The sequence below is a fragment of the Anomaloglossus baeobatrachus genome, chromosome 6 (assembly GCF_048569485.1).
Source record: "Anomaloglossus baeobatrachus isolate aAnoBae1 chromosome 6, aAnoBae1.hap1, whole genome shotgun sequence".
In the NCBI taxonomy this organism is placed as follows: domain Eukaryota; kingdom Metazoa; phylum Chordata; class Amphibia; order Anura; family Aromobatidae; genus Anomaloglossus; species Anomaloglossus baeobatrachus.
In genome coordinates, this window is record NC_134358.1 from 551,730,309 (window position 1) to 551,753,917 (window position 23,609).

Below are 23,609 nucleotides of genomic sequence, written 5' to 3' on the forward strand. Positions count from 1 at the left end.
TCCCTAACCACATGGTGTTGCCTACATCAGTTAATCAAAACCCTAGATACACCCTGCACCACACCCACCAGACACACCAGTAGACGGCTTCAGTGGAATAGAGTCGCCCACCTGGGGGGTCAGGGAGAGGAGGGGAGGAGTGTAGTCAGTTGAAGTCGGAAGTCAATGTTGAAGGGTCTGGAAGTGACCCTCGAGCTGTAAGGAGCTCTGAGGAGGTCGAGAGTGTGGACTCCCATAAAAAAACTGTCTAGGTAGCAGACGGTGGTCTGGGCCTAGAGGGGTGGACCCCCGGTCGCAGGGGATCGTGGCAAGGGGCTCAGATCTGTCGAGCAGGACAGCCGGCGGCCTTGCACCATCACCGGGCTGGTACCAAGGCACAACGGAGTACGTGGACACTAGGTCGGGGAGTCGCTTCAGGCAACCCGATAATTTAACCGTGGAGAACGAAACCTTCAAGATTCGTTCCCAACCGCTCCAAAATAGAGGCACTAGCGCATCGAGAGGGATAGGACTTTCCATCTAAAACGGTTCAGAAAATCCCAAGCGTGAGCCCTGAGAGCAAGCTCCCACACTTAGCCATAGTGGGAAGCGGGACCCGGCAAGTTTCACACTACCGGGACCACCAGAGAAGTAAACTTAGTGCCAGGAGGCAGGTCACGGATCACCAGGCAGCACCATTGCGAACGGGACCCGAACTAGCTCCCCTCAGCGGCAGCGGTGTCCAGAGATTTGGTTTATCCAGTTGTCGGTGTCTGCTTAATGGACTGAGTGAGTACGCAAGTGACCCCTGCATCCCACGGCCTGTACCCCCACACTGAGTAGCGGGGCATCCCCCTACCCGTGGAGGGTTTCAACACCTGGCTGCCCCCTGTCATTTCCCCGGGTACTCCCCAACGGCAGCAGCGGTATTCACCCCAGTTACCGCGCACCACGGGTGGCGTCACAAACTTTATAATCCCTTGTAAATACCCCCCCTTCATTTCAGTGGCCGCACGACATCCCGATCCGGAGACCCTCGAGACACTGAGAGCCTGGATCCAAGCAGCTCGTCTGCTGCCACGGGGGTGGCACACAATTGTCTTCTGATGGCGTTTTCCCTTTCAGGGTCTCTGCTGCTTGCTTGGGACTCCCGTTATTGCTTAGCTCCAGACCGAGGTAGGTATAGTTGCTGGTCTTCTCCAGCGGGGAGCCATTTAATGTGAAGGAGGGAGTGGGTATTTTATTCTGGTTCCTCTTCTGAAACACCATGACTTTGGTCTACTTTTGGTGCTGAATTTTTCCAGTACTGCCAGGCTATCTTGGAGGCCTCTTTTGGTTGGGGAGAGTAAAGGTGGCTTTACACGCTACGGCATCGCTAAATCAATGTTGGGGTCACGGATTTTGTGACGCACATCCGGCCGCGTTAGCAATGTCGTTGCGTGTGACACCTATTAGCGATTTTGAATCGTTGCAAAAACGTTCAAAATCGCTAATCAGTGAAATCCCCCCCTAATCTCAATTATCGTTGCTGCAGTAACGATGTTGTTCCTCGTTCCTGCGGCAGCACACATCGCTACGTGTGACACTGCAGGAACGAGGAGCCTCTCCTTACCTGCGGCCGCCTGCAATGAGGAAGGAAGGAGGTGGGCGGGATGTTACGTCCCGCTCATCTCCGCCCCTCTGCTTTGATTGGGCGGCCGCTTAGTGACGTCGCTGTTACGCCGAATGAACCGCCCCCTTAGAAGGGAGGCGGTTCGCCGGTCACAGCGACGTGACTAGGCAGGTAAGTAGTGTGACGTGTCTGTGCGATGTTGTGCGCCACGGGCAGCGATTTGCCCTTGACGCACAAACGATGGGGGCGGGTACGCACGCTAGCGATATCGGTAACGATATCGCAGCGTGTAACATACCCCTAAGACAAAACAATCATTGATCTCGGGGAGACCAGCCAGAGAAAACACTGCCGGCAGCCAACAAAGGCGCTCAACACAGTGAAATCATAGGTGCATTGCTCCCTGGGAAGTATGAAAATCAAAAAAGGTCTGTGGAGCCTCTGTTAGGAGTCTTGACACAGAAAATAGCCAGATATCCCTCCGGGAAGGACCCAGCCAAGGATTGGCTCTTTTTAGGAGACCACCATAACCACCATATGAAGTGGCCCTTTTAGTCAATATCCAACTCTTTGAAGAGTTTAAAGATATGACAAGAGAAATACCAAGGCCAGGTATCCATCCACAGACAGCTGTTTCGGGGTATTGCCCCTCATCAGTGTGGAGTAGGATTCTGGCTAGGTGGGAGCAATATCTTAGTAGACTTACTAGGTCCCTACTCCTGCTCACGTGTCCGTACTCCTGCTCACGTGTCCGTACTCCTGTTCACGTGTCCCTACTCCTGTTCACGTGTCCGTACTCCTGTTCACGTGTCCGTACTCCTGCTCACATGTCCGTACTCCTGCTCATGTGTCCCTACTCCTGTTCACGTGTCCCTACTCCTGCTCACGTGTCCCTACTCCTGTTCACGTGTCCGTACTCCTGCTCACGTGTCCCTACTCCTGCTCACGTGTCCCTACTCCTGCTCACGTGTCCCTACTCCTGCTCACGTGTCCGTACTCCTGCTCATGTGTCCCTACTCCTGTTCACGTGTCCCTACTCCTGCTCACGTGTCCCTACTCCTGTTCACGTGTCCGTACTCCTGCTCACGTGTCCGTACTCCTGCTCACGTGTCCCTACGTTGCACTAATACTTTAAGCATTCTTAATCTTTACACAATTTAGTCTTTCAATTATAAAAGGTACAAAACACATTACACTTTTAAAGGCATATAACACACGAGTAATAACTTAGCGTTGAATACGACACAGTACCCGTTTGGCCACTAGAAGGCACCAGCCGCACTTACAACATAACCAGCCTATAATCTAATAAAACATTCTGTTTGGGGTCTTCAGAGAGGAGTTCTTCACACTAGACCACCTCCTTACATCAGGGTCGGGTTTTATGGCTAGTCATGGGTGGGACTGGCTGCCCAAATATCCCCACCCCGGGGCATGGTACATAACATAAAATGGAGAGCAGTAGTCTCATAGTCTGTTTGTGTGGAGGTAGGACAAGCCTCCAGTGATATATCTGTAGGTAAAGAGACCGGTGTCCTCCTGAGTGGTGAACCTCGCGGCTATCACACCTATTATATTTGTGTCTGTGTCTTTGTGGCAGTAAAAGGCTTTGTGTAAGTTTATTCCTGTCGGGCGGTTTATGACGACTGAAATAAACCAGACGGAGACCGGCCCTGACTGCTCCATATCTGCTGTTTTCCATCAGGGAGGTTCCACATCACTCTTCTGGGCTTTCTCATTTGAACTCCAGTATAGCTGAAATACACGTGGACTCTAAGATATAGCGAAGGAGACCTGAGAAGCCGAGGTTACACCTCATAGGAACGCCATCGAACCTGTGGCCCAGGTGTGGGAGAGGATTGCAGAGGTGGTGCCTATCGTGAAAGAGTCTTCTCCAGGCACAGGAGGCCCAGGCAACGGTCTACAACCGGCCAGCAAAGGTGAGACAATACAGCCCGGGGCCGAGGCACTGCTGAGTCCCACTGCACAGAGCAAGGTACTGACTACATGGCAGAAACCACATGAAGCTGTAGAAAAACTGGAGGAGGTGATCTATAAGGTCCACCAATCAGGAAGAAGAAAGCCCTACCTTCTTTCTTTCCATCCTTCTGTCTTTCTTCTTTCTTTCTTTCTTTTTTTTTCTTTTTCTTTCTCTTTTTCTTTCTCTCTTTTTGTCTTTCTTTCTTTCTTTCTTTCCATCCTTCTGTCTTTCTTCCTTCTTTCTTTCCATCCTTCTGTCTTTCTTCCTTCATTCTTTCTTTCCTTCGATCCTTCTGTCTTTCTTCCTTCTTTCTTTCCTTCTTTCTTTCCTTCCTTCCATCCTTCTGTCTTTCTTCCTTTCTATCTTTCTTTCCATTCTTCTGTCTTTCTTCTCTCTTTCTGTCTTTCTCTCTTTCTCTTTCTTTTTGTTTTTCTTTCTTTCCATCCTTCTGTCTTTCTTCCTTCTTTCTTTTTTCTTTCTTTCTTTCTTTCTTTCTCTCTTTCCATCCTTTTGTCTTTTTTCTTCTTTCTTTCCATCCTAATGTCTTTCTTTCTTTCCTTCTGTCCATCCTTCTGTCTTTCTTCTTTCTTTCCATACTTCTGTCTTTCTTCCTACTTTCTTTCTGTTTTTTTTTCCTTTTTTCTCTCTCTCCTTTCTCTACAACCTTTCTCTCTCTCTCTCTCTCTCTCTCTCTCTCCCTCTCTCTCTCCAGCCTTCCTCTCTCTTCTATCCCTCTCCTTTCTCTACAACCTTCCTCTATCTCTCTTTCTCTCTCTCTCTTCTCTCTCCCTCTCCCCCTCCTCTCTCTCCCTCCTCTCTCTCCTTTCTCTACAACCTTCCTCTCTCTTCTCTCCCTCCTCTCTCCCGCTCTCCTCTCTCCTTTCTCTACAACCTTCCTCTCTCTCTCTCTTCTCTCTCTCTCTTCTCTCTCTCCTTTCTGTACAACCTTCCTCTCTGTTCTCTCCCTCCTCTCTCCCGCTCTCCTCTCTCCTTTCTCTACAACCTTCCTCTCTCTGTCCCTTTCTCTTCTCTCTCTCGCTCTCCCTTTCTCTTCTCTCTCTCGCTCTCCCTTTCTCTTCTCTCTTGTCTTTCTCTCCCTTTCTCTTCTCTCTTTCTCTTTCTCTCCCTTCTCTCTCTCTCTCTCTCTCTCCCTCCCTTTCTCTTCTCTCTCAAATTCAAATTCAAATATGCTTTATTGGCAGGACCAAAATACAATTAGTGTTGCCAAAGCAAGAGAAATACAGTAAGTGTGGTGGGAGGGGATCAGGGTTATGGGGAGTTGGGGGCACAATTTGGGCTCTGAAAGTCCATTTAGGGTCCTTATGTTCCTCTCAGCTTATGACAAGTGGAAACATATTGGGCGGCGATCTCCACCATTGATTCCTCTTCCCCCAGTAGGATGCAGAGTTTCCTCTCCTCGTCCATGGATGGAAAGTCCGGGGTATGGGTGGTAAATTTCTGGAAGTGGGAGGCCCTCACTGCTGAGTATTTGTCAGAGTGCAGCAAGAAGTGCGCCTCTTCCTCCAGAGCCCCCTGCTGGCAGTGCTGGCACAGTGTCTTCTCTCGCGGCTTGTATGTCTGTCGGTGCCACCCTGTTTCAACCTCTAGGCTGTGGGCACTCTCTCTCTCCCTTTCTCTTCTCTCTCTCTCCCTTTTTTCTCTTCTCTCTTCTCTCTCTCTCCCTTTTTTCTCTTCTCTCTTCTCTCTCTCTCCCTTTCTCTTCTCTCTTCTCTCTCTCTTTCTCTTCTCTCTTCTCTCTCTCCTCTCTTCTCTCTCTCTCTCCCTCCCTTTCTCTTCTCTCTTCTCTCTCTCTCCCCCTTTCTCTTCTCTCTCTCTCTCCCTTTCTCTTCTCTCTCCCGTTCTATTCTCTCTCTCTCTCCCTCCCTTCTCTCTCTCTCTCCCTTTCTCTTCTCTCGCTCTCTCTGTGTCGCCCTGGGCAAGCCAGGGGACACAGGTCACACACCACCACACCCCACATCCCAGGTAGGCACATCTAAGCTGAACCAGAAATCCTTGTTGCCTTCCTCCAGGAGTCTGATGATGCACACCAGGGGGTGGGCCAGGCGGTTGGCTCCGCCCACCAAGGAGCTCACAACTCTGGAGGCAGGAAGTGTCAGGCAGATGAGCCCAGGGTGAGCCTGTGTCAACAGCAGGGTAGCCCGGGTAGGGCTAGAGTAAACAACAGAGAAGTGAAAGTGAAGGAAAGAAAAGTGGAAAAGGAGGAAAGCAAGAGGTGGTGACGGAGCAGAGAGTGTGCAAGCCTGAGAGCCCAGCTTTGTGTAGGGCCAGAACAGCAAGGTCAGCGACGGCGGTGACTGTCCGGAGGGGGACCGTTTGGAAGTTCCTGGAAGGACCCCGTTGGCTGTATGCCCGGTGGTCTGGAGCAGTGTTCCGAAAGACGGTCAGCACCAGGGCAGGGGCCTCTCGGACCCCGGCAAGGCTAGGAGTCGCCAAATTTGCCGAATCCGTCAGTGACGGGGACGTAGATTCCCCCAACAACCAAGTCCCGATTGAAGGCAACAGTCCAACCTGTAAAGCAGAGGCACCGCCACCGCCAGGGCACCAGTCTCTGAGGGCCAGCGCCTGCGGGCAAAGTGTAGTGCTCCTCCGGCCCAGCTTGAAGCCGGGGAGCGGGTTACCGGTGGGGACCCATCGCAACCATCCGTACATACAGGTGCAAGGAAGAGGGACATCACCGTCACCTACCGGGGAAGCAAAGCAGCCGTCTGTGGGACCGTCCTACCAGCCGTTGGTTTACCGTACAAACTGTGTCCGTGTCTCAGGCTGAGTGAGTACCACAGTGCCGCAAGGCACAGCGCTGCCCCCGCGTCCCTGCGCCCACCAGGCCCTGCACCTCACAAACCATCACCGGGCCCCGGGATCACCAACCCCTACCCACGGAGGGGCAACACAACACCTGGCTGCTCCCCATCACCATCCCCGGGACCCCCGCATTGAGCAGCGGTGGTGCTACACATCACCACAACCGTGGGTGGCGTCACGGACATTATCCCAACACCCCAAACAATCCCCCTTTCACTCACGGGCGAGGAGTGCCGCTCGAGGAAACCCCCAGGATCCGGACCACGGCTCGAGCCACCACTGAGCAGCCGGACCCGAGCAGAAGGGGTGAGCGCGGTGTGCTGACACCCTCCTCCCCGCCCGCGACAACTTGGCGTCACGAACAGGATCTTACCGCTCTGCCGTCTGGTAGAGGTGCGCCTTGTTACCGCCGGAGGTATCCGGCAGAAAAGTTTCAGAAGCCGCCATCTTTGGCGCGAAAAGTTCCCGCTCGAGCGTCTTCTCGAGCAGTAGAGGCGCGAAGGCCAAAACCCCGCCCCGAAAAAGGAGGGGCCGGAAAGAGCTAAGGGGGACGGAAACAAGATGTCTGCGCCCGACGGAGCCGCTGGAGGAGCGGTGGTCGCAGCCGCAGCGGCACCCGCGGATGGGAATGGGCCTGCCCAGGTCCCGGCCGTACCGGCGGGAGGTGCCGCGGCCCCCGCGCTTGCTCAGGTCATGCCGTTTTCCTTGCCCTATGCGCCCGGAGCTGCCTGGCTACCGCAGTATGACGGGAAACCGGATGCCTTACAGGCCTTCCGGAAAAAGCTTAACCCGTTGCTAGAGCTGTACCCCCTGACTGATAAGCAACGTGCAGCGATAGTGTTAGGCCAGTTAACCGGTGCAGCGGAGCAGGAAGCGGAGACCTGGGCCGAGGGGGACCGGCTCTCTGTAGCCACCATCTTCGAGAAGCTACAGACTGCCTTCGAGACCCGGACTGAAGCTGAGCTGAGGATGCAGTTTTACCAGTGCCGGCAACGAGCTGGGGATAGCATTCGGGACTATGCTCTACGTCTGCAGACCGCCCTCCGCACGCTGAAGCGGGTGAACTCTATCAATGAGGCGGATAGCAACAAGATGTTAGTGGAGCAATTTGCGCAGGGGATGAGATCCCCTGAGGATCGTAAACAACTCCGGCTGTGGGCCCTGGAACACCCTGATGTGGACTTTGCTGTGTTAAAGGAGCGGGCTATCAAAGCACTACAGCCCCCAGCTGCCGAAGTTCTGGAACCCGTCCCGTGGCCCGTCGAGACAGCTCCCGTTGTGGCAGCCCCAGCCAAACCAACCTCCTTAATACCTGCAGCCTCGAGCAGCACAGTGGAAGAACTGGCAGCCCAGGTCCGTCGCATGGACGGAGACCTTGCCAAAATCCTTGCTGCGCTACAACCTCCGACCAGATCTCAGCCTCCAGCACAGATACAGCTTGCTGACAGTCCCGAAGATGTTCCCTGGATGCAGCGGAGAAGCGCTAACAACCCGCGGAGCAGACCTCCAATCTGCTACAAGTGCCGTAAGCCGGGCCATTATTACCGACAGTGCCCGTTAAACGAGCAACCCCTGGGGCCCCGGGCCAATCCTCAGGAGTAGAACACCGTGGCCCCCCGGACTGGCGAGACCGATATGTCGGGGCCCGCCCTATCATCCCCGTGGCTGTGGACGGCATACCAGTGATGGCTCTCTTGGACACTGGATCACAGGTAACTACCATACCATACACGTTGTATCAGCGATATTGGGCCACAGACGAGCTGGCGCCTCCAGACAATAGTATAAATTTGATTGCCGCTAATGGACTTCCATTGACCCAGGTGGGGTATAAACAGGTGGCTATGACAGTGGGGCAAGCTGAACTGCAACATCAGGGTATGATTGTGATCATGAATGAACCTAGTGATCATAACCCGAAAATAGTGCTGGGAACCAATGTGATGGAACACTGCATGGCTGATGTGTTGAACCTATTGCAACAGCTAGCTGCCACGGCGGCGGGGAGCCGGCAGAGGGCTGTGCAGCGTGAGATCCGCGCCCTGATGTACCGCCAGCATGTAAGCTCAACCGGAGGGGAGATTGGTGGAGTGCGAGTGATGGATGTTGCTCCATTGACTGTGCCCCCTAGGAGTGAGATGATGATCTGGTGTAGGGCAGCAGTAGGGCCTCAGGGGCGTGACTACCCTGCGATGATGGAGCCCATGCCTTCCGAGCACTGGCCCACTGTAGTAGCCGCCCGAGGGGTGGTAGATGTGAAGAAAGGGAGAGTGCCTGTGAGAGTGTTGAACTGTGGGGAGGAAGAAGTCAGGCTCCCCCGGTATGCCACCATTGCCAAGCTGCTCACCCTGGACCCTCACACTATCCAGGAAGTCAGTCCATCCACACTCCCACCTACTAACAGCACTTCCCCACCCCAGGGGGACACAAAGGAGTGGCACCAACAGCTACATGTGGGCACTGATGATACCCCTACACATCACAGGGCAGGGGTACACAGGGTGGTACAGGAGTACGAACAGGTTTTCAGTAAGCACCCCTTAGACTTTGGGCAGATCAAGGGGGTCCAACACCACATTCCTACGGGTGAACATCCCCCCATCAAAGAGAGGTATAGACCTATTCCCCCTGCACATTACCAATGTGCCAAGGATATGTTGAGGAATATGAAGGAGGCAGGGGTTATTCGGGACAGTTGTAGTCCCTGGGCCGCTCCGTTGGTACTGGTCAAGAAAAAGGATGGTACCATGCGGATGTGTGTGGACTACCGGAAGATCAACCAGATAACCCATAAAGATGCCTATCCATTGCCTCGTATTGAAGAATCTTTGGCTGCACTGAGAACTGCAAACTACTTCTCGACCCTTGACCTCACCAGCGGATACTGGCAAGTGGCCGTGGCCCCAGAGGACCGGGAGAAGACCGCCTTCACCACCCCGATGGGGCTCTGCGAATTCAATAGCATGCCGTTTGGGCTGTGCAATGCCCCTGGGACCTTCCAACGGCTGATGGAGTGCTGTCTGGGACATTTAAACTTCGAGACCTTCCTGCTGTATTTGGATGATGTGATTGATTATTCCCAGACGTATGAAGCCCATCTGGAGCACCTGGCCGAGGTGTTCGCGTCCCTTGCCAAGTACGGGATGAAGTTGAAGCCCTCAAAATGCCACCTGCTGAAACCCAGGGTGCAATATCTAGGGCATGTGGTGAGTGCGGATGGTGTTGCCCCCGACCCTGAGAAGATCACTGCCATCCACAGCTGGCCGAGGCCCACTACAGTGAGGGAAGTAAGGCAGTTTCTGGGTCTGGTGGGGTACTATCGGCGCTTTATAAAGGGGTACACGAAGATGGCCGCCCCCATGCAAGATCTCCTCGTGGGACAGACCAAAGGTGGTAAACCCGTCGGAGCCCCACTGTTGTGGGAGGACCAGCATGAGGAGTCCTTTGGCCAGCTGAAGGCGGCCCTGACCGGAGAAGAGGTCCTGGCGTACCCTGACTACGGGCGCCCATTCATCCTCCACACGGACGCCAGTAACGTGGGGCTAGGAGCGGTCCTCTCCCAGGTCCAGGATGGAAAGGAGAAGGTGATTGCCTACGCCAGCCGAAAACTCCGGCCGACCGAAAGGAACCCTGAGAACTATAGCTCTTTCAAGCTCGAGCTACTGGCGTTGGTGTGGGCTATCACGGAGCGGTTCCGGCACTATTTGGCGGCAGCAAAGTTCACCGCATTCACGGACAACAATCCGCTGACTCACCTGAACACGGCCAAGTTGGGCGCACTGGAGCAGCGGTGGGTAGCCCGGTTAGCCAACTATGATTTCACCATAAAGTACCGAGCTGGCCGTGTCAACATCAATGCGGATGCACTCTCCCGGATGCCCCATTTGTCAGAAGAGGGGTGGGAGGATGACGACCTCGAGGAGATTGAGTTGCCTGCGTTTCACCAGCCGCCTACTGAGAGGGTACAAGTATGTCAGCAAAGGGTGGATCTGGACCCGCGGCCCAGTCAAGAGTGGCAGGACGCCCAGGACCAAGCGCCGGCTGTCCGACTTGTCAAGACTCTGGTGGAACAAGGCGCCATGGGAATGGACCCTAGCGCTCCAGCCGAAGCCCAACGCTTGTGGAAAGAGCGAAAACGGCTCTACCTACACCAAGGGAGGCTGTGCCGTGAGCTGATCAACCCAAAAACCCATGAGAAGATATGCCAGTTGATCGTTCCTCAAGCTGAGGTCGCTACTGTCCTGCGGGCATACCATGATGGTGCTGGCCACTTCGGGTGGAAAAAGCTGGAGATGCTGTTGAGGGAGTGGTTCTATTGGAGTGGGATGCGGGAATCGGTGGAAGCCTGGTGCCGAGAGTGCGGTCCTTGTACACTGAGGAGAAAGGACGAGACTAGCCAGAGGGCACCATTACATCCCATCGTTACCCATCAGCCGCTGGAGCTGGTCGCCCTGGACCATGTCAAGCTCACCCCTAGCCGAAGTGGGTACACCTATGCATTGACCATGGTAGACCACTATTCAAGATTTATGGTGGTAGTCCCCGTTAAGGACCTAACTGGTCGAACCGCTGCTCGAGCGTTCCAGGCTTATTTCTGCCGACCCCATGGGTACCCCGAGAAGGTGCTGACAGACCAAGGCCCGGCTTTTGAAGCAGAAGTGTTTCACGAATTCTGCCAGTTGTATGGCTGTAAGAAGATTCGGACCACCCCGTACCACGCTCAAACCAACGGCATGTGCGAGAAAATGAACCACTTGGTCCTGGGACTCCTCAAGACGTTACCGCTGGAAGAACGGAACATATGGCCGGAAAAGCTACCTGACTTGGTCGACATGTACAATAACATTCCGTCCAGCTCAACGAAATGCACCCCAGCGTATTTGATGAGGGCTCGGCCTGGCCGCCTGCCGGTGGACCTGGAGATGGGGTTGGAAGCTCCGGAGGCACTCCCTTCAACGGCGGAGTGGGAAACTCAAAGGAGAAGCACAGTACCGGCAAATCCAGGAGTATGTGGAGAGAAACCTCAGTCGAAGTCGAGAGCAGCAAGAGCACCGGTTCAACCAGAAGGCGCCCGCAGGTCCTTTCCAGCCAGGAGATGTGGTGCTGAAACGGAAGAGAAAAGCCCACAAGCTGGATGATCAGTGGGAGCAAGTCCCTTATGTCATACAACCCACAGAATGGGGAAATGGAAAAACTTACCAGATTAGTCGTGACCAAGGGGGCACCCTAGCCACAGTTTCCCGGGACCATCTAAAAAAATGCCCCCCAGCGCTGAAAGCAGAGGCTGAAGTACCGGTTCCTCCACCAGTGGAGAAGGCAGCAGAGGTAATCCACACTGTAATGGGTGACTTCCCAGCAAACTGGCCTACACAGAACGGCGCGGTGATCCTTCCAGTGATACTGTTCCCACAACCCGTGGATGAAGAAGTAGTGGAAGCGGTTAACCGTGAGCCAGAACCAATGCCAGTGCCCAGGGATGAACCTGCACCCAGCCCCCCTGCACCTCCGCCTGCTCCACACTATAGCAGGGAGGAGGAACTGATTGTTCCCTATACCCCACTATCTAGCACCACTGACACCGGGCTCCGAAGGTCCACCCGTTCCAACCTAGGCAGACCCCCACTTAGGTACAGGGAGACCGTTCTATGAGTAAAAGGGGTCCGCAAATGTAAAAGAGTGTTGTTGCTTGGTTGAAAAGTTTGAAAGTTTGGAAAAGATGATGAAAAATGATGACACCGATTACTCACCTGATTGTCCGCTGTGATTTGCAACCGGCTGGAGCCGGCACCGTTGTCCCCGTGGGGACCGTTTAAAAATGCATGGGAACTATCCATGGACAAGCCCGTGAACTTGCAGGGCAACCACAGACGTTAGTGGCTTGTAAATATGTTGGGTACCGTTACCGTTTTCCGCAGGCCGCCTCCGGAGAGGCAGGTTGGAGGGAGGGCCCTGAGCAGAGCAGGCTGGGGCCCAGCCACCAAAGGAACCGGTGGCTACCCTCTGGAGGGCAAGGACAGATCCCGCTCGGGTACCGTGTACTGGACTGTGGGTCAAGGGGTGCTGCCTGTGTTTTAGGGGCAGCATCAGGGCCAGGTTACTTGGGTGGGAGAGAGCGGAAACCGTGACCGTACACCGTTGTACCGTTAAAGTGAAATGTGCCTCCCGTAAGGGAAGATTATTGAAAATGTATATATGTTTAACCCTGTTATCCCCTTTTTACAGAAAAATAAAACCGGTGTAGGACGGCAGCCCGCGGACGGTCTGCGTTTTGCTAAGGGGGAATGTGTCGCCCTGGGCAAGCCAGGGGACACAGGTCACACACCACCACACCCCACATCCCAGGTAGGCACATCTAAGCTGAACCAGAAATCCTTGTTGCCTTCCTCCAGGAGTCTGATGATGCACACCAGGGGGTGGGCCAGGCGGTTGGCTCCGCCCACCAAGGAGCTCACAACTCTGGAGGCAGGAAGTGTCAGGCAGATGAGCCCAGGGTGAGCCTGTGTCAACAGCAGGGTAGCCCGGGTAGGGCTAGAGTAAACAGCAGAGAAGTGAAAGTGAAGGAAAGAAAAGTGGAAAAGGAGGAAAGCAAGAGGTGGTGACGGAGCAGAGAGTGTGCAAGCCTGAGAGCCCAGCTTTGTGTAGGGCCAGAACAGCAAGGTCAGCGACGGCGGTGACTGTCCGGAGGGGGACCGTTTGGAAGTTCCTGGAAGGACCCCGTTGGCTGTGTGCCCGGTGGTCTGGAGCAGTGTTCCGAAAGACGGTCAGCACCAGGGCAGGGGCCTCTCGGACCCCGGCAAGGCTAGGAGTCGCCAAATTTGCCGAATCCGTCAGTGACGGGGACGTAGATTCCCCCAACAACCAAGTCCCGATTGAAGGCAACAGTCCAACCTGTACAGCAGAGGCACCGCCACCGCCAGGGCACCAGTCTCTGAGGGCCAGCGCCTGCGGGCAAAGTGTAGTGCTCCTCCGGCCCAGCTTGCAGCCGGGGAGCGGGGTACCGGTGGGGACCCATCGCAACCATCCGTACATACAGGTGCAAGGAAGAGGGACATCACCGTCACCTACCGGGGAAGCAAAGCAGCCGTCTGTGGGACCGTCCTACCAGCCGTTGGTTTACCGTACAAACTGTGTCCGTGTCTCAGGCTGAGTGAGTACCACAGTGCCGCAAGGCACAGCGCTGCCCCTGCGTCCCTGCGCCCACCAGGCCCTGCACCTCACAAACCATCACCGGGCCCCGGGATCACCAACCCCTACCCACGGAGGGGCAACACAACACCTGGCTGCTCCCCATCACCATCCCCGGGACCCCCGCATTGAGCAGCGGTGGTGCTACACATCACCACAACCGTGGGTGGCGTCACGGACATTATCCCAACACCCCAAACAATCCCCCTTTCACTCACGGGCGAGGAGTGCCGCTCGAGGAAACCCCCGGGATCCGGACCACGGCTCGAGCCACCACTGAGCAGCCGGACCCGAGCAGAAGGGGTGAGCGCGGTGTGCTGACACCCTCCTCCCCGCCCGCGACATCTCTCTCTCCCTTCTCCCTCTCTCCCTTTATCTTCTCTCTCTCTTCTCTCTCTCCTTTTCTCTTCTCTCCTCTCTCTCTTCTCTCTCTCTCTCTCTCCCTTTCTCTTCTCTCTCTCCCTTTCTTTTCTCTCTCTCTCCCTTTCTCTTCTCTCTTTTCTCTCTTTCCCTCCCTCTCTCTCTCTTTCTTTCTCTCTCTCCCTTTTTCTTCTCTCTCCCTTTCTCTTCTCTCTCCCTTTCTCTTCTCTTTTCTCTCTCTCAACCATCCTTCCTTTTTTCCTTCCTTTCTTCCCTCCTTCCTCTACCTTCCTTCTTCTACCTTCCTTCTTCTACCTTCCTCCCTCTACCTTCCTTCCTTCCTTCCTCTCTTTTCCCCTTTCTCCCTTCCTTCCTTCCTCTACCTTCCTTCCTTCCTCTTCCTTCCTTCCTTCCTCTCTCCCCCCCTTTCTCCCTTCCTCCCTTCCTTCCTCTCTCTCCCCCTTTCTCCCTTCCTCCCTTCCTTCCTCTTCCTTCCTTCCTTGCTCTCTCTCCCCCTTTCTACCTTCCTTCCTTCCTCTTCCTTCCTTCCTTCCTTCCTTCCTCTCTCTCCCCCTTTCTCCCTTCCTTCCTTCCTCTACCTTCCTTCCTTTCTTCCTTCCTCCCTTCCTTCCTCTCTCTCCCCCTTTCTACCTTCCTTCCTTCCTCTTCCTTCCTTCCTTCCTTCCTTCCTTCCTTCCTCTCTCTCCCCCTTTCTCCCTTCCTTCCTTCCTCTCTCTCCCCCTTTCTTCCTTCCTTCCTTCCTTCCTCTACCTTCCTTCCTTTCTTCCTTCCTCCCTTCCTTCCTCTCTCTCCCCCTTTCTACCTTCCTTCCTTCCTTCCTTCCTATTCCTTCCTTCCTTCCTTCCTCTCTCCCCCCCCTTTCTCCCTTCCTTCCTTCCTTCCTGTCTCTCCCCCTTTCTCACTTCCTTCCTTCCTCTTCCTTCCTTCCTTCCTTTCTCTCCCCCTTTCTCCCTTCCTTCCTTCCTTCCTTCCTTCCTTCCTCTCTTTCTCCCTTCCTTCTTTCTTTCCCATACTTGAATCTTCCGCAGTCTCTCTCAGGGTCCGGATTGTCCCCCGTTATCCTGATTTGTACCTGGGGTTCATAATTGGTGGCTGATGATTGTCTCTATGACAATGTGGATGGCGGATGGGAGTAGTGGTCCTCCAGGTTCCGTCTTGCCCATGACTTTGCGGATCGTTTTATTTCCTATCACAGGCGATGTATCTATTAAGAATATAACACTCAGCCCTGAGTCTAGAATCTGCGTCTTCCCCGTGATCCCCGGCAGGTAATTTGTGGGGTCCGGAGCTCGGGAGATCAGCGGGGACATTTCTCTATGGGATTATTGTGTGTCGGCGGCGGGCGGGGGCCGATCACAGACGCTGCCTCCGAACTCCACTGTGCAAGGTCCGAAAAAGAAAATTCTGCCCGTAATTTACCAAATGTAATCATCATAAAGGAGCTTCATTCCTCATTTCAGAAGGATTTTGTGCCTGTTTGTTACTGATTGTAATGCATCAGTAGGACTACAGGTCCCAGCATTGTCTGCTTCAGTAAGGAGCGGAGGATATATCTCATTCACACAGACAAGAGTCCCCACGTTACACATACAGCCTATTGATTTCAATGGGAGGATCCATCTAATGCATGGTCTCCCCTGTGGATGGCGCTGTAGAAGATTTATACATTTGCATTTGTATCCTTACAAGTTCATTTTTTCATGGAGCCTGTGGTGTGACCGACAAAAGAGTCACAACCTATTTCAGATGGAGCTCGCTGAAGGATTCCCAGTTAACTCAGTCTGCAGTCATTAATAGACAGTGTAGTGCAAAGGCTATACAAGGGAAACAGTGCAACATTTTTAATGAAACCCAATTGCAAAAGTGATTTTTAGGCCTAAATACATGTAATTAGGTAAAAAAAGATATGACCTCAAGGTGGACAACCTCTTTAAGGGTTGTCTTGCTTTTTCTATGTTTAGTCCTGTTTGTTTAGGATTCATCTTGTTATCTTGTTAGCAATCTGCTTTCATCATTTCCATTAATTAGGGCATGCTGGGAGTTGTAGTTCCACAGGTTTGAGATGGGACCCTGTCAGGGGCTTTGGGTTTTTTTAAGGTGTTTTTCAATTATTCGTATCTTGCTTGCGCCACTCTGGTCATGTCTGGTATTGCAGCTTAGACCTTTTCTATAACACTGCAGTACCAGAAATGGCCTGTAAGCTAGGGTGGCGCTATTTCCTCCCCCTTTTTTTTACTATTCTTGTTAGTGATGGATATAAAGGTTATTTCCAGATGACACCTGAAACAGTGTAAAGCTTATTGTGGATAATACGACTGCAGGGATCATAACTCCCATCATCCCATGTGGAATATCAATGTAAAGTGTATACAGATTGGCTCCAATATTGAACCCCTGACTGCAGAGAAGCTGCTTTGTGGCCCCTGGAGCGCGGGGGCCCGGCCCATTTACTATTGATTGAGAATATCTATCATGAACACCACTAACTCCAGCATGCCCTATCTAGGCGATTTAAAGGGATTGTCGCCTTTAAGTAGAAATCGGCCCCAAATTCCTCACCTTGATCCCCGATCCTCCAACTTTTTTTTTTTGTCCAAATTCGGGATGATTAATCCGTCTCCGGTAACACTCGCGCCTCCCGCTCCAGAGAGCAATATTCTTCACTAATAGATCTTGATGAATCACCCTCCCCATCATCATTATAACAATAACCCCCATTAGCATCAGTCGGTCGTGACTCTCATCATCTCGTCGCCCCTTTTTTCTCCGCAGTCGTTGGTTTGATGTCACCGCCAGTCGTAGATTTGGCCACTTTGACGTCACTTGGGCCAAGTTCTAGAGGATGGGGGATAGTGTCGTCTACGTGGGCTCTATGGAGAAAGCCACGGGAAAGCCTCCGAGACTCATTGAATATTGATAAAGAGACGTCATCAGGGCCCCCATATGGCGAGTGGAGATGGGTAATTAGATTTAGCTCCTGGTCCTGCCCCTCTCCTCCTATATAAAGTGGAGAACACTTGGGAGAGGTCTGTTCCACTAAGGCACCGGTGGAGAGCAGTGCAGTAAGTATTCACGCCCCGCCTGGGAAGAAACTTCACCCTCCTGCTGCCTCCTTTAAGTGGCTGTGTTTCTCCGGAGCTGACAGCACTTGTCTTCTTTTGCAGATTCCACCCCTGGGCTGCTGTTCAGCTCCGAGCCTCCTCGTGCCTCCACCTGTCTCCGTCTTCTATTATCAGAAAGAGAGCGAGGAAGAAGGATGAAAATCATCGTAGCCTTCGCTGTCGTCATGCTGGTGTCGGCGCAGGTCTTCGCCGCAGACATCGGACTGGATGAAATCGACTGGCCATACAGTGACCAAATCCAGGTAGGAAAAATTTAATGCACTTTTAAAAAAAAAAAAAAAGTTGTATTATTATGATGTAATTATTTTATTTAAAAATTCTATGTATTTTGCTTGTTTATTTTATTATTATCATTTTGGAATTTTATTTATTTTATTATGATTATGTTGGAATTGTCTTTGTTTATTTTTTTTTTTTATTATTATTATTATTACTATTATTATTTTGGAGCTTTATTTACTTAAATATATTTCTTTTACTTGTTTATTTTATTTTTTGGAGTTTTATTTATTTAAAAATTCTATGCATTTTATTTGTTTATTTTATTATTGTTTTGGAATTTTATTTATTTTATTATTATTTTGAAATTTTATTTAAACATTTTATGTATTGTATTTGTTTTATTTTTGGGGGAATTTTATTTGTTTATATTATTATTATTTTGAAATTTGATTTATTTAAAAATTGTATGTATTTTCTTTTATTTTTGGGGGGATTTTATTTGATTATTATTATTATTATTATTAGTATTATTATTATTATTATTATTATTGAGGTTTTTTATTTATTTAAAAATTTTATGTATTTTATCATTATTTTGGATTTTTATTTATTTTATTATTATTTTGTCTTTTTTCTTTATGTATTTTATTTAATTATTAATATTATGAAATTTCTATTATTATTATTATTATTATTTTGGGATTTTATTTATTTAAAAATTGTATGCATTTTATTTGTTATTATTATTATTATTATTATTATTATTATTATTTCCAGATCAGGATTTTATGTGTTTATTATTATTATTATTATTATTATTATTATTATTATTATTACTTTGGAACTTTATTTACTTAAAAATTGTATTTTATTTTTGACTTTTTGGAATTTTATTTATTTATTTTTTTGTATTATTATTTTGGAATTTTATTTTATTTTTTGATTATTTTGGAATTCTAAAAGTTTTGTTTTTGGAACTATCAAAAACATCAAATAAATATTTCCCTGTCCTTTTGTGCTAACTAGTATGTATGAGCCTCTGTGCATAGTAATTTTTACTTTTATTGATCTGTAAATGTAGCAGCGTTCAACTTGTTACGTAGATAACTCATTAGGAGGACAGCTCTGCTACATTTTTTTTTTTAAAATCAATTCCGCATTATTTTATTAATAAACTTAAATCGGTTACAAAAGTATATTCAGCTCTGCTACATTTACAAAATCAGCCGCGCTTGTTTTTCCCCAGGTAGCTGTGCCAATGACAAATTCAACTTTAAGACATGAATGCGTTCGGCTCTGCTACATTCATGAACTCAAAACTATTACATTAATGATTACAGTTTGTCTGCATTGCTTGTGATCTGACAGGTAGCTGTGCCAAATGACAAACTCAGCAGTGAGACATTAACACATTCGGCTCTGCTACTTTAATTAATCTCAAGGTATTACATTCTCAGCTCTGCTACATTAATTAATCCCAATGTATTACATTCTCAGCTCTGCTACTTTAATTAATCTCAAGGTATTACATTCTCAGCTCTGCTACATTAATTAATCCCAATGTATTACATTCTCAGCTCTGCTACTTTAATTAATCTCAAGGTATTACATTCTCAGCTCTGCTACATTAATTAATCCCAATGTATTACATTCTCTGCTCTGCTACATTAATTGATCCCCATGTATTACATTCTCAGCTCTGCTACATTAATTAATCTCAAGGTATTACATTCTCAGCTCTGCTACATTAATTAATCCCAATGTATTACATTCTCTGCTCTGCTACAGTAATTGATCCCCATGTATTACATTCTCAGCTCTGCTACATTAATTAATCTCAAGGTATTACATTCTCAGCTCTGCTACATTAATTGATCCCCATGTATTACATTCTCAGCTCTGCTACATTAATTAATCCCAAGGTATTACATTCTCAGCTCTGCTACACTAATAAACTCAATATTATTACATTAGTAAACATAGCTCTGCTACGCTAATGCTTTCAATTCTGCTTACGATACCATAACAAGTTGTGCCAAATGACAAACTCAGCTCTTCTGCACATCCAAATTCAGTTGTGCTACTTTAATTAAGTCATCAATGCTACATTTGTAAACCCAAATAATAACAAAATTCAGCTCTCCTTGTAATTTCACCATCGGATGTGCCGAATGACAAACTCTGCTCTGCTAGATTGATAAATTCACTTCTGCTATATTAATCCCCTTAGCTCTGCTACTCTATTAAATTCAGCTCTGCTATCCTAATGCATTGACATTGAAACCTGTTGCACTAATAAACTCAGCTGTGCTCATGCTACTGCAGTAAGCTGTGCCAAATGACAAACTCAGCTCTACTGCACTAACAACCCTACATCTGCTACCTTAATGATATATTAATAAGCTAAAATCTTTCACATCGTGAAACTCCGCTCTGCTTGTTATATAACAGCCAGCTGTGCCAGATGACAAACTCATTAATAATTTCAAGCCTGCTATAGTATTACCCCTAGCTCTGCTAAATTATTACATTCAGCTCTGGTATATTAGTAAATGGAAACCTGTAGCACTGATAAACATATGGTATCACCGTGAGCTATGCCAGATGACAAACTCAGCTCTGGGGCGTTTATTTATCTCTGCTTCATTAACAAAACGAAATCTGCTACATACATATAGTCAGCTCTGCTACACTAATAAACTCTGTTCTGCTTGTAGTATCACAGCAAGCTGTGCCAAATGACAAAATCAGCCCATTGAACTATTAATCCTGCTGTAGTAATAGCCTCAGCTCTGCTACATTCATCCTCAGCTCTTCTACATTCATCCTCAGCTCTGCTACTTTCATCCTCAGCTCTGCTACTTTCATCCTCAGCTCTGCTACATTCATTCTCCGCTCTGCTACATTCATCCTCAGCTCTGCTACATTCATCCTCAGCTCTGCTACTTTCATCCTCAACTCTACTACATTCATTCTCCGCTCTGCTACATTTATCCTCAGCTCTGCTACATTCATCCTCAGCTATACTTCATTCATCCTCAGCTCTTCTACATTCATCCTCAGCTCTGCTACATTCATCCTCAGCCCTGCTACATTCATCCTCAGCTGTGCTTATTTCATCCCCATCTGTTACATTCATCCTCAGCTCTGCTACATTCATCCTCAGCTGTGCTTATTTCATCCCCATCTGTTACATTCATCCTCAGCTCTGCTACATTCATCCTCAGCTCTGCTACATTCATCCTCAGCTGTGCTTATTTCATCCCCATCTGTTACATTCATCCTCAGCTCTGCTACATTCATCCTCAGCTCTGCTACATTCATCCTCAGCTATACTTCATTCATTCTCCGCTCTGCTACATTCATCCTCAGCTCTGCTACTTTGATCCTCAGCTCTGCTACTTTGATCCTCAGCTCTGCTACTTTGATCCTCAGCTCTGCTACTTTCATCCTCAGCTCTGCTACATTCATTCTCAGCTCTGCTACTTTCATCCTCAGCTATACTTCATTCATCCTCAGCTCTGCTACATTCAAACTGAGCTCTGCTACATTCATCCTCAGCTCTAATTCATTCATCGTCAGCTCTTGAACATTCATCCTCAGCTCTGATACATTCATCCTCCAGCTCTGCTACTTATATACTAAGTTCTGCTACATTCATTCTCAGCTCTGATACTTATATAATAAGTTCTGCTACATTTTTTCTCAGCTCTGCTACATTCCTCCTCAGCCCTGCTACATTAATAAACCAAAATCTGCTATAGAAGGAAACTCAGCTCTGCTATACGGAAAAAAAAGTCAACATTGCAAGAACAGTCCGGTCTTGTGTCTTTTTAGTTTTATAATTGTCAATTACAATTGATTATATCCCATCTACGCCCAAAGCTTAAGGGCAAGTGGTGCACGATATTAACCCTTCGAATGACTGATGTTCACAAAAAAAACACAAGAAGAATAAAAACATCGTGAGGATTTATATAATTCATCTCCTGCAGCCGAGACAATTGTGTAATTTTAACACTATAATTTCCAGACTGCTGAGCTCTGGGATAGTAATGGTCTTCAATGTGTGCGCCAGATCATGCGAGTCTGCTTGTACGATGCAAATGTAGCAGAGCTGAAATTGTTATTATTGTCTGTACTCACAGGGCGCGGAGCCACCGGCTCTTATAATCCCACAGGACGGAGCGTGAAGTGGATTATATTAATCAAAGAGCGATTTATTGCAGACATTTCTGTGAGGTCTGTAATCACACAAGGACACTTCACAGAAGGCAGCGCCATGTATCATGTATGTACTGGGGTCCGCACAAGATAAAGCCGCCGTATTCCTGCTGTACTCATATCGGGGAACCAATCAGTCCCAAAAACATCAATATTTGGCCAGTTCACCAGAGGCGTAACTTGAAGCTTATGGGCACCAATGCAAAGGGGCCCCCAAGTAGTATGGGCCAAAAGGTCCTTTTGGTGTCCCTTATGCCTCAGGTCCCAGATACAACTTCAAACTGTGCACCCCCTATTGTTACACCCCTGTTATTAACCCAGACAGATTGGCCAATCAGAACTGTCCCAAAGAACCTCTGCCTTCTGGACCCCTGCGCTGCTACTTGTAGAAGTAGGGGGCTTGGGGGACTCTAGGGGTAATTCCAGTAAAAAAAAATCAGGTCTCATAGGAATTGATGTTCCATATAAATTTGATATGTATATTTATAGAAAAAATACTTGATATAATATTTAATGCAAAAAAATAAAAAAAGAACAAAAAAATAAAATAACTGCAAAAAAAAGATTAAAAAAAGCAACAAAAAAGTAAAATAACTGCAAAAAAAAAGCAACAAAAAAGTAAAAGAAACAACTGCAAAAAAATAAAAAAAAATAAAAAAGCAACAAAAAGTGAAATAACTGCAAAAAAAAATAAAAAAGCAAGAAAGTAAAAGAAATAACTGCAAAAAGTTAAAAAAGCAATAAAAAAAGTAAAATAACTGCAAAAAAATAGCAACAAAAAAGTAAAAGAAACAACTACAAAAAAATACAAAAGCAACAAAAAGTGAAATAACTGCAAAAAAACAACAAAAAAGAAATAACTGCAAAAAAAATAAAAAAGCAACAAAGTAAAAGAAATAACTGCTAAAAGTTAAAAAAGTAAAATAACTGCAAAAAAATAGCAACAAAAAAGTAAAAGAAATAACTGCAAAAAAATAAAAAAGCAACAAAAAGTGAAATAACTGCAAAGAAACAACAAAAAAGACAGAACTGCAAAAAAAATAAAAAAGCAACAAAGTAAAAGAAATAACTGCAAAAAGTTAAAAAAGCAACAAAAAAGTAAAATAACTGCAAAAAATGATTAAAAAAGCAAGAAAAAGTAAAATAACTACAAAAAAGCAACAAAAAAAGAAATAACTGCCAAAAAAATAAAAAAGCATAAAAAAGTAAAAGAAATAACTGCAAAAAAAGATTAAAAAAGCAACAAAAAAGTAAAATAAATAACTGCAAAAAATAAACAAGCAACAAAAAAGTAAAATAACTGCAAAACTGAGCAAATAAAGAACAGCGATAGCAAAAAAATAAAAATAAAAAAACCCCAAAACAATAAAATACACAAAAACAGGAATTAAAAATGTAAAATAAACTTCAAATAAAGTGTAGGAAAAAATAAGAGCAGTAAAAAAAATTCACCAGAAAATTATACATAAAACAATAAAAAAAAATAAAAAAAACAGTAAAAACTGTGAAAGATTAAAAAAACCCTTTTCCCAAAAAGAACCATATGAAACATAAATAATAAGGAAAATGTAAATAATATTGAGATAAAATACATAATATTTAGAAAGCAGAAAATAAGTGATAATTTAAAAAATTGAAATGAAAACATGCAAAAAAAATTAAAAAGAAAAATCAACGTAGTAACAAAAACCACGACACTAGATTGTATCTGTTGCCCCTTCTGGTGGTATCCCTTGTGCCCCTGTTTTCGGCCGCTCTCATACACTGTGGGGCTGATTTCCTGGGGTCGTCCCTTTCCTCATTGGGGCTTATTAGTTGAATCCATCACTTTTCTGGGCGCCAGGAGATACATTTTTGATTTGTAGTAAGTGATCTTGATTTTTCAGCGTCTTGTATTGATCCTTCGGTGCCCTGTAAAATATTCATGATCACACGAAGGTCACCGGGTCAAATCCCAATTGGATCCTAAATCTGAGTTTAATGGGAGGGAGGGGTTCATTTACTTTTGAAAATAAGCCCCTTGCTAATCTAATCAGTGGTTATGAGATTCCTGAAGACACAATGCCATAAAGACGCCATC

General features: G+C 47.8%; 1 protein-coding gene across 3 annotated transcripts in view; it reads left to right on the forward strand.

The window, feature by feature from the left end:
- LOC142243607 (tachykinin-like peptide) overlaps positions 1 to 23,609 on the forward strand; it is an 85,203-nt gene that overhangs the window by 21,817 nt on the left and 39,777 nt on the right. For 2 of the 3 annotated variants that reach the window (XM_075315684.1, XM_075315685.1), the window contains exons 1-2: positions 16,922 to 17,023; positions 17,126 to 17,325. In XM_075315684.1, the coding sequence (XP_075171799.1) occupies positions 17,218 to 17,325 (108 nt within the window). In that variant the 5' untranslated portion in view covers positions 16,922 to 17,023; positions 17,126 to 17,217. Of the gene's footprint in view, positions 1 to 16,921; positions 17,024 to 17,125; positions 17,326 to 23,609 lie in introns of those variants that run through there. The other variant, XM_075315686.1, reaches the window with a different exon arrangement.